The 11,222-nt window shown below is 47.3% G+C and overlaps 2 protein-coding genes across 2 annotated transcripts; one reads left to right on the top strand and one right to left on the bottom strand.

Annotated features, from left to right (window-relative positions):
- Position 1: 1 nt before the first annotated feature.
- LOC119339504 (NF-X1-type zinc finger protein NFXL1-like) lies at positions 2–3,469 on the top strand (the record flags this gene model as incomplete). The annotated part of the gene is made up of 1 exon (XM_037611538.1): positions 2–3,469. A coding segment is annotated over one exon (3,273 nt), but the record flags the coding sequence as incomplete, so codon positions are not given.
- Positions 3,470–6,221: 2,752 nt separating this feature from the next.
- On the bottom strand, positions 6,222–10,850 carry LOC119335324. Its single transcript, XM_037607459.1, has 4 exons — positions 10,630–10,850; positions 10,424–10,524; positions 6,854–9,897; positions 6,222–6,733 (listed from the first exon to the last, which is right to left on the bottom strand). Exons 2-4 carry the CDS (start codon positions 10,433–10,435, stop codon positions 6,730–6,732), a joined length of 3,060 nt encoding a protein of 1,019 aa, XP_037463356.1. The 5' UTR covers positions 10,436–10,524; positions 10,630–10,850; the 3' UTR covers positions 6,222–6,729.
- Positions 10,851–11,222: the final 372 nt, after the last annotated feature.

Genomic DNA, 11,222 nt, shown 5'->3' with positions numbered 1-11,222 from the left:
CTACGCGCCTCCCCACCACCGCGACAGCGCCGCCCCGCTCCTGCCCCTCCCCAACCCCAACCCAAACCCTGCCCCGGACAGCCGCCCGCCCCCCCGCCGCCAGCGCCGCCCCAACCACAACAACGGCCGCGCCCCGCCGCCGCAGGAGAGGGCTCCCCCGTCCGCGCCCGCGCCGCGGCAGATGAGGGCGAACGCGCCCGCCTACGCGCCGCGGCATGAGAGGGCGAACGCCCCCGCGCCCGCGCCCGCGGCGGCGGCGGCGGGGGGCGGGGCGGTGCCGCAGCTGGTGCAGGAGATCCAGGACAAGCTGGCGCGGGGGGCGGTGGAGTGCATGATCTGCTACGACATGGTGCGCCGCTCCGCCCCCGTCTGGTCCTGCGGCAGCTGCTTCTCCATCTTCCACCTCCCCTGCATCCGCCGGTGGGCCCGCTCCCCGGCCTCCGCCTCCGACGACCCGGCCTCCGACGCCTGGCGCTGCCCGGGCTGCCAGTCCGTGCAGGACGTCCCCGCCCGCGACATCGCCTACACCTGCTTCTGCCGCCGCCGCCGCGACCCGCCCAACGACCTCTACCTCACCCCGCACTCCTGCGGCGAGCCGTGCTCCAAGCCGCTCGACAGAGCAGACCCTGCCGCCGCCAAGGGCAATGATGATGACGATGTCGCCGCCAGGTGCCCGCACGCCTGCGTCCTGCAGTGCCACCCTGGGCCGTGCCCGCCCTGCAAGGCGTTTGCTCCGGAGCGCCCCTGCCCTTGCGGCAAGCAGTCTATCACCCGTCGCTGTGCGGACCGGAGCACGCCTGTCACGTGTGGGCAGCCATGTGAGAAGCTGCTACCCTGCCGGAGGCACCGTTGCGACAAGGTCTGCCACACCGGCCCGTGCGGGGAATGCGAGGTTGATTACCCTGCACAGTGCTTTTGTGGCAAGAAAACAGAGACATTGTTGTGCGGCGAGATGGTGCTGAAAGGGAAGCTGTCGGACAAGGATGGGGTGTTCTCTTGCAGTGAGGTTTGCGGCCACAACCTGGCATGTGCCAATCATGCCTGCCAGGATGTTTGCCACCCAGGGCCGTGCGGGGAGTGCGAGCTTGTGCCAGAGAAGGTCACCACATGCCATTGTGGCAAGACAAGGCTGCAGGAGAAGAGGACTAGCTGCTTGGACCCAATCGCCACCTGTGACAAGGTATGCGACAAGAGATTGCCGTGTGGACTGCATAGGTGCAAGGGCACGTGCCATGAAGGAGAGTGCCCACCGTGCTTGGTGCGTGTCGAGCAGAGGTGCCGCTGTGGCTCATCAGGCCAGATGGTGGAGTGCTACAAGGTCTCCAAGGAAGAGTTCCGTTGCAACAAGCCTTGTGGCCGCAAGAAGAACTGCGGGAGGCACCGGTGCAGCGAGTGCTGCTGCCCGCTGTCGAAGCCATTTGCTCAGCATCAAGGTGACAGCATGGATCCCCATTTCTGCCAGATACCATGTGGCAAGAAGCTCCGGTGTGGACAGCATGGATGCCAGCATCTCTGCCACAGCGGTCACTGCGACCCTTGCCGTGAGACCATATTCAATGATCTCACGTGTGCGTGTGGCAGGTCATCTATTCCGCCACCGCAGCCTTGCGGCACACCAACTCCATCATGCCCACACCAGTGCATTGTCCCTCAGCCTTGTGGGCATCCAGCTTCGCATCAATGCCATTTTGGGGACTGCCCACCTTGCGTTGTGCCAGTCATGAGAGAGTGCGTTGGAGGACATGTGATGCTAAGGAACATCCCCTGTGGTTCGAAGGATATCAGATGCAACCAGCCCTGTGGAAAGAACCGTCAATGTGGACTGCATGCTTGTGCCAGGCCTTGCCATCCTTCCCCTTGTGATCCACCGCCTGCAAATGGAGAAGCTAGTTCAGGCTCTGGGGGCAAAGTTTCATGTGGACAGTTATGTGGTGTCCCAAGGAGGGAATGCAAGCACACTTGCAACGCCCCATGCCACCCATCGTCGCCTTGCCCAGACGTGAGATGTGAACATCGTGCAACTATTACCTGTTCTTGTGGCCGTATCAGTACAACTGTACCCTGCAGTGCCGGTGGAGCCTACAATGGTGATAGTACGTTTGATATCTCCGTCATGCAGCAGCTGCCAATGGCTCTCCAACCAGTGGAATCAAATGGGAAAAGGGTACCTCTTGGGCAGAGGAAGCTCTGTTGTGATGAGGAGTGTGCAAAAGTGGAGCGGAAACGAGTCCTTGCTGAAGCTTTCGACATTACCCCGCCCAATCTGGATGCATTGCATTTTGGTGAGAACTCAAATGCGTCGGATTTGGTTTCTGATCTTTTCCGGCGTGAGCCAAAGTGGGTGCTGGCCATAGAGGAGAGGTGCAAGTTCCTGGTCCTTGGGAAAACAAGGGGGAATTCTTCAAGCAACATGAAGTTCCATGTCTTCTGTCCCATGTTGAAGGACAAGAGAGATGCTATCAGGCTCATTGCAGATAGGTGGAAGCTTTCTGTCCAGGCAGTTGGTTGGGAGCCAAAGCGTTTTGTTACCGTCCATGTGACACCCAAGTCTAAGGTGCCTGCTCGTGTTCTGGGCTCTAAGCCTGGTGTCCCTGTCTCGGCGGCCCATCCTTACTTTGACTCCATGGTGGACATGGATCCGAGGCTCGTCGTCGCAATGCTGGACCTGCCAAGGGATGCTGATGTTAACTCTCTAGTGTTAAGGTTTGGTGGGGAATGTGAATTGGTTTGGCTGAATGACAAGAATGCTGCTGCAGTCTTCAGTGATCCAGCTAGAGCTGCGACGGCGCTGAGGCGGCTTGATTATGGGTCTGCTTACCAGGGTGCTGCAATGTTTTGCCCAAGCAGCATCACCCAGGCCTCCTTGTCAAGCAATGTGTGGGTTGGAGCACCGAGAGATGGAGGGTTGGCCACAGCGAGCAGTGCCAGTGCATGGAAGAAGGACTCTCCCTCTGAGCTGAAGCCGAACCCGCATGCAGTGATGACAGTGCTTGGTCGTGCCCCAGGGACAAGTGTGCTTGGTCATTCCCCAGGATCAGTGTGGAAACCTGCTGTTCAGGTCACGAGTTCAAACCGGTGGAATGCTCTGGAGCCTGATGCCGCAACCAGCTCTGGGCCAGCCGACAAACCTAAGCCTCCTCCTCACACTGATGCTGGATCCAGCACTTCCGCTCCTCGCGTTGGCGCTGGATCCAGCGCAGAACCAAGTGCCGGTCAATCTGTGAGCAAGCTGCAGCCGGACATCGAAGTGGAAGACTGGGAAGAAATCGAGTGAATGATGAGACCGAGGTAGTTTGGTCAAGACGAGTCGCTTTTATTCAGATCTCATTTTTCTATCTAATATATGATGTAGTATATCGAATCTGTTATTTTGTCACCTTCGAATTGGTTCCTGGATGTTGCCGGTTGACTGTTCAGTTGGGAAGTATCTTTTGTCATGAAATAAACAGTGAGCCATCCTCAGATTTCCCGCGCTCTTTTAACATCAGAGTGTTGGTTGCCTAGCAATTGTCTCAGGCGCAGGCAATACTTGGCTAGAAATAAATTAGCTCAAACTGCATTGACGGAATGTGCCATCAAGTTGTGAATGTTTACCGCTTCAGCACTGCTTTCCCCAATTGATTTTCAAATGTGTATTCGTTTATGATGTTCTTCAGACTAGTTGGAATCTTATTTACAATTTTCTTCAAACTAGTTACCACTCACTAGTACAATGTTTTCTAAACTGGTTGCCATCATCTCCCTTTTATCATTTTGGTTATGTGAAATTAGTTGTAGTGAGTGGCCAAGCAACCACTGCCTTACTAGCAATTTGTGCATAACAATTCCCGGTAGTTTTACCTGTAAGCCCCCCTCTTCTAGCAACCTAGTAAGAAAAATTATACTGCACAGGAAGCAACTGTTTCCATCTTTGTAAAAAGGTCTAGCATTTGGCTGAGCTGACTCAACTAGAAATATGGGAATAAACTAACAACTCAAACAGTGATAATTGATCAGTGTGTTTCTTTATCACTGGTGTTTGGAAACTACTCCCTCCGTTCCAAAATAGATGACTCAATTTTATACTAACTTTAGTACAAAGTTGGGTCATCTATTTTGAAACGGAGGGAGTAATTCTCTTCGTTTTCTTGGGGAAATGTTGCTCTTTGCTTAACTACTAGCAAAATGCTTGTGCGGTGCTTTTTGTTATATTGCATCAGTTGTTTAAATGCTTGTGCCATCGTGGCCCCTTAACTTTCTGCAAACTAAAAAGTTCATCTCGAAATACACATCGATAGAATCAACCGTATCTCCTCCACATAATGGATGACAACCTGTGATGATGTTATAATAACTTGAGAGGTAATCTTGGCGAAGCATGTATTTTATTTCGTTTTATTTGCCAATGAAAACATTCTGCTTTGCATCTGTATTCAGTAGCAAAAAGGTTACCTGAAGTCAGTCGTCTCATCTGAATTTCATTGGACTTTGGGTCTGGCACAAGTTATTTACTTACAGTTAGATTCTGTTCAGCACATTGCGTTTGCTCACTATGTACTGTGCTATTTCTCTCTGCTCTCAGCACATTGCGTTTTATTTGCCAGTGACGACAATCTTTACACATATAACAGCCCCACATTTGTTATATGATGCGACACTTTGAGTTAGCTAAATTTACTTGACTGCCATCTTCTGAGTTCAACCGGAACTGAGAATCTCGATGAGTTATTAGCTAAATTTAGGTTGCATTTCGTATTGAGAGAACTATATATTGATGATTGCCTGAATGTGGAGGCCATGGTGATTCTCCCTCCTCCACAGAAGATTAAACATCTCAATGTTTTATCTATCTATATATTGAGAATCTTGCTCACAGTTCCCTTTTTATATTATATATGCAGTGGTTTTCTTAGTTGATTACTGTTTGCTTCTGGCTCGTGCATGATTCAAATCACACACTTCACTAGGAGCTTAACACTTGTCTTTTGGTTTAAACTCCTTAGATTCAGTTATAATTGGAGTCCCTGGTCATTTGTGTTCTTTAGCCTTCACACCTGAGAGGATGCTAAACATCTTCAAAGAAAGATTTCGATATCCCTGACGAGCGGTTTCCACTCGCAAGATTTGGATTAAGGTAAAGAAGGTAAAGAATTCCTATGCTTCCATATATAGTTTGGGTTCTTGCAATGTGCTCTGTTGGTTTTGTCGTTGGCAGAGTCTTTTGTGGGCAGTAACGTTTGTTAAGATGTGTCAAGTTCTCGCAACCCAAAGAGGTGACTGCATAGCTGAAGGAAACCACGCTTAAGAATAAGTGTACCCACACAGCCGTGTGACTGGAATGAGACGGATGGTATTTTTTTTTTTATTGGAGAAGGCTGTGTTTGCTGGCAATTCTTCCATACACATGGCAAGTTTCCCTTCTGTAGACGGCAAGTCCCTAACAAACGCTTGGGATTTTTAGTTGTTTTGGCATGGCAACTCGGGCGTTCGCTGCCAATTTTGCTCCAGCGAACGTCCACCTTATATCCGCGTCTACTTCTGGTGAAGGATTCTTAGCTATTTTGTTATTTATATATGAATGTGCACGGCGTTTTCAGTTCCATATGTTTGTGCTTCCCTTCAACGAGCACAGAAAGAATTGCTGCCAGTTTCAGGGTATTTCTAGGCTGCACTTTAATCCATCCCCATTTTCAGATATGAAATCCCTAGGTCAGTAATGTTGCTCTTGCTTGTTAAGGCTAAAAGAAAATATTTATACCGCTTCTTTTGTTGGGTTGCCCTTCTGTTTTCTTCTCTTCTAATATCGATTTCTATTTGGAGAGCAATCCAAACTACAAATTAGCTGACAAAAATCATGGAGTGCGCGACGTGGCGCACTAACAATCCTCTAGTGGCAAATGAAAGATGAAACAGAGGTTGGAATTACACTGAAACAAGTCCACGTACAGAAGAAAAGTAAACTGTTGTAATACAGTGATATCAAAAGCAAGTCTACAGAGACAAATGCATGCACATCACAGGTAGTATGGATAAATCATACAGTTTAGATAAGACAAATGTTACCCTGAGAGGCAAGTACCATGTTTCTATCCAAGAAACAAAAGGATTCTACCTTCTGAGACATGTTTGGTAGAAAGACCTGGCAAAACAAAAAGAGAAAAAAAATTATACCCAAATGACAGGATGCGAGCCTAGCTCAACATATTATAGTAGACAACAACCGATAATCAAACTCATGCAAATCACACAACTCATCACAATGATACGATATATTGTTTCGTCAAGCAAACATACATCAAACCAAGCTGAATTTCAGGTTCATCAGTCGCACACCACACCGGGTTTACGCGCACCGATGCACGCACACCCTCTTATTACAAACAGACAGCAAACCAACACAAAGTAGCAGGGTTGTGAACAGCACACCAAGCCGTGGAAAGCCAACACTCGAAGTCGAAGTAGCAGCACACCACATCAATCCAATCAAGCATAACGAGATCAAGGCAGCTTGGTGGAAAGGAAACACACCAATCCAATCCAGCATACCAAGATCAAGGCAGCTCAGTGAGAAAGGAAACACACACTTTATTCACCGTGGAAGTAGCAGCAGCAGCACGGACACACTTAATTTGCAAACACACATACGACTGGAGAAACACCTCGGAGACGTGAGGCGATGACTCGTAACAGCAACAAACTGATGCTTCACATAGACCAATTCCTTGTGTCGTAGAGCAGAGCAACAACAGATCACCTGCTAAATGGACAACGAGAAGCGGAAATATTACTAATCAACTAACAAAAATTTTCTGTAGAAAAAAACATTATAATCTATCTATGTATATTGCATATAAGAAACCAATGTGCGACGGACCTTAGGTAGGAGCCCCTCGGGAGGGTCTTCTTGTAGTAGGCTGAGTGGCGCGTTTCGAACAGCGACGGGTGATGTCCAGCCCTCAAGCCATCCCATTTGAGCTTGTCCCACAAGTCCTTCTCGCAGTCCACCACCGGCTTAGGACCTTGACGTGTTACAGCCGGGAGACACCTGAGACCCCAACAGTCCCTGATGCCGACTGACTGCAACGCAGGTGCAGTCAATTTGACCTCACATATCTGCTCCAGCTTGTGAAGATGGTGTAGCTTGATGTGCTTCAGGTTGTCGAATGTGAAACCAGATGCTATTTCCTCAGTGTACTCGTGGTCCCATGGGAAAACATGCCGGAGGTTACTGCAGTATGCGATCTGGAGGGTCTCCAAGTTGGGCAAGGTGAAGGAAATGGGGAGGACGAACACCAGCCTTTGGCAATTGTACAGGTATATGTGCTGCAGTTGTTGGAGACTATGGTGTGTGTGGTCATCCCAAGATTTCTTGATGCCTCCCCAGATGCAATAGGCCACTAGGAGATCAGAAGCTGAAAATGTGTTTATACGCTGAAAGTTGTATGTTCTATACCGAGATGGAAACACAGAGTGTAGCTTGGGGCACCTCTCAACATGACACCATTTTAGTCTCTGCCAGTGTGACCCATTCGTTGGGGGGATAGCAGTGATGGAGCAATTGTCATGCACATGCAATGATTCAACGACAAAAGCTGCGAAACTTGTGAAATCCCCTTCATCTTGCATACTCTCTAAATTATAGCTTCCTTTACCAATCTCGATATGCACGTTCAAAGTTTGGAGCTGTTGACAGTTCCACACCAAGAGCGAGCATGTAACATCTTTAGCCATGGCAATATCATTATACGGTAATAACGGCCTTGTTGGAACCAAACCCTGTCGGCTAGATCCAATCTTCTTGATACTTTTGGTGATGTTGGCTTGGCTACTGCTCATACAAGAGATAAGGAGGTACACCTTGGAGAGAAGGTTTTCTGTCTGGAAAACGAGTCCCTTTGCAGATGACCAAATGAATCTTCCATCCGTAAAAGCAATACATACCTCAATGTCAAAGGATCCCTGTTCTCCACAGCAGATCATTGATCTAATCTTCCTCTGTGTGTCCACATGGAGCACTTTCAATCTAGGTGATCCATGCAAAATTAGTCTGCGAAGCTGCTCACAGCCCAGCAGAAATAACTTCTTGAGTTTCGGGACATCCATTGCTCGGAGGTCAAGTATTTTAATGGCTGTACCAGAGAGGTTCAGTTCCTCCAGATTTGGCAGTCCACGAAGGAATATGTTATGCAATCGACCACAACCGTGTAGGGAGATCTTTGTCACCTTGACTATTTCAACCGGAGCTAAAGGAGACTTGAGGCGCAATTCCTTTTGTGGCAGGTGTATCGAATGTGTCCAATTCTCTGCTGGGCCATAACCATCGAAGCTAAAACTTTCAAGCAGTGGAGGAGCTCCTTGCAGGGCAACTTGCTCCAAGCTGGAACAACCATCAAGAATAAGCGTCTTCAGGCTTCTTGCCGATGATAATGTTGGCAATGATTCCAGGTGAGTGTTTCGTGACAAGTCAAGCAGCTCCAGGTTCATCATATCTACCGGAGAGCAACTGTCCACCGTGACCACATCTGAAGATTCTGTTAATCGGAGCTTCTGAAGCTTCTGTAGCTTTTTCCATGCATGACTTAGAGTCTTCCACGAGACCCCCCTTGTATTTAGCTCCCTGAGATTGGTCATCAGTTCAATCATCCGAGGCAAGAAAACATACTCTGTGAAACGTAAGTCAAGCACCAGCAGGTACGGAAAACTTGGCCCTCCACTTTGCTCCTCCTTCCCAGTGTTTGCACAATGGTCAAGCCAAAGGAATCTTAGGTTGTGGCAGCACTGAAAAGGAGGAGATGCAAAATTGAAGCTGCAGTTGTAGAGCTTTAGCACACGGAGGTTGTTGCTGGCTAGTTGAAACAAATCATTACGTACATATACAGGATCATCTCCCTGAAATGTTAAGAAATATGATGATGCACTGCCAGGAACATTAGAGATATCTTCTGCCCTTAGTTTGTTGGAGGTGACTGAATACCAACCTACATAGGGTTTTTTCTGTCCATCCAAATAGGATGCCATGTGTCTTGTTTCGTAAGTAGAATTGCCCAACATTGGTATCACATGATACAATGTACTGCCAATCTCCCATGGTTTGTCCTCACCAAGGATTCCATCACATATCCAGTAGTTACAGGCATGAGTCGCCCAACCATAGTCAACACCAGTAAAGTTTTCAGGTAGTCGTGTTGTTAGGAATAATGAGTACAAGAAGCAATCCAAAACTGTTTCTGTGTTGATGCCATCAATACCGGTGTCACCAATCACTCCAGCAGCTTCTTTGTGCAATACATTTTCAATATGTGATGCACTATTTGTAGAATATGCCGTCACATAAATAAAAATATCAGTAGAAGTGTGCATCAACTTGAATTCTCTCCACTTGGTCTTCAAAAATCTTCCACCATAGGTACATAACAATTTACCTTCACCATAAAGAGGAATGCCACACTCTACCAGATCAATATGTTCATCTCCTCCATGATGATAAATCATCAGAAATCTTTCATCTCTTAGAGACTTATTAATCAAACTTGCGATCCTTGGTATCGCTTTTCTAGAGCTGTTGTCTACTCCTCTGAAATCATCATCTTCATCCTCCTTATCAAATATGTGCATTACATGGCGAAGGTTCAACTCCTCTGCTATTGTCCTCTGCATGGTCCTGCTGCTTTTCCACAGGGAGCAGTCCACATGGATAATTCTGTCAAAGTTCTTTCTCATGTCAGAATCATCACATATTGTGGATTTTAGAAGTTTCGCTATAGCTCTAAGAACAGCATGTCCTGCCAATGCCCGACCAGCACTCTTGCCGAACCAACCACAAAGCAAGAATGTTTTAATGTTGCCTTCTGCAGTACCATCGCTTTCACACAAAAGATCAACCACTTGTCTGACGGCGTCATCAAAATCCTTCACATACTGCAGCTATCAATTGTTATTTCATACAACTGCCACAATACGTACCTTGGTACTATAATTTGAATTAATAGCTATTTTGCGTAAGAACAAACTAAAGCAACAAATGATACAATCATAATGATAAGATTAGCAGAGGTATGCATCTAGTTTGAAAGTTTAAATTGACTGGAATTATATTCGAGTGTACAAAACACCAGTTTCTCCCATACATATACTCGCTAAGTTTGATGTGGGGTACTCCAGTCCAAAATTAAACTTGTTCCAATCTAAAGCAACAAATGACGTGATATTAAACTAAAGCAACAAATGATGCAATCTTAGTTGTGAGATCAGTTAATGCATTCTTCCAGTTTGAAAGTTTAAATGAAGCGGAACTATATTTAAGTGTACAAAATACCAGTCCATACTGTGGGTTGCTTCGGTCCAAAATTTTGTTAGTGCTAACGTCATGCTTAAAATGAGCAATGTAGGAACACACAAATATAAATCAAGCATTGGACTTGGTGAGGGGAGAAGAGGTACCAACCAGTGTGGGCATGTTGAACTTCTTGACGGAAAACTAATACTAGCAGAAGAAGACCGGGATAAACATATATCTAACCCATGGGGCACAGATTTCTCCACTCCCTACAAAAGCAAGATGCTTAAACTCCTGATCACACGCTGTCAAAACCTATGACAAGATGAGATCATATATTACATATGTATATGCATGAGATGCAATTGCAGTACCTCCTAGAAGCGCCAAGGGCGAATCAAGCCGGGGAGGAGCGAAGAACACTTGCAGAGAATAGAAAAATTGCCACCAAGAAACCCAGTCCCAGGCAAGGATATATCTGATCACTCGGTCATCTTGGTTTGAAACAAGGGAAGATTTTGCTTTTGTCAATGGCACGAGCTTTGGTAGAGCTCAGGAACAGAACGCGCATTGCAAGGTAGAGCAGACGTGTATGTTTCAGAAGATGGGTGGTGTAATGGTAACGGTATGTGCTTTGGGCATCTTGTCATTGCTTTCCTTTTGCCAAAGCATGCATCCATGATTCCTTGCTTGCACTTGTGGGTAGTGTCGATCGCCGCTGGTCCACTGGTGAACTTTTCTTTTCTCTTTAGAGCAGAATCTGCCAGGCATCGCATAAACTTCATTTGCATAAAGGAAAAAGAGAGAAACATACTAGTTACCACCCTTATTACAATCCATCATCTCACTGTCATCAGTTTGGTTAAGTGAAACTAGTTGTAATGAGTAGGCAAGCAACCACCGCCTTATTAGCAATTTGTGCATAGCATTTGCCGGTAGTTTTCCCTGTAAGCCCCCCTCTTCTAGC

The sequence above is a fragment of the Triticum dicoccoides genome, chromosome 7B (genome assembly GCF_002162155.2).
Source record: "Triticum dicoccoides isolate Atlit2015 ecotype Zavitan chromosome 7B, WEW_v2.0, whole genome shotgun sequence".
Lineage (NCBI taxonomy): Eukaryota > Viridiplantae > Streptophyta > Magnoliopsida > Poales > Poaceae > Triticum > Triticum dicoccoides.
This window is presented reverse-complemented; position numbering and strand designations above follow the sequence as displayed.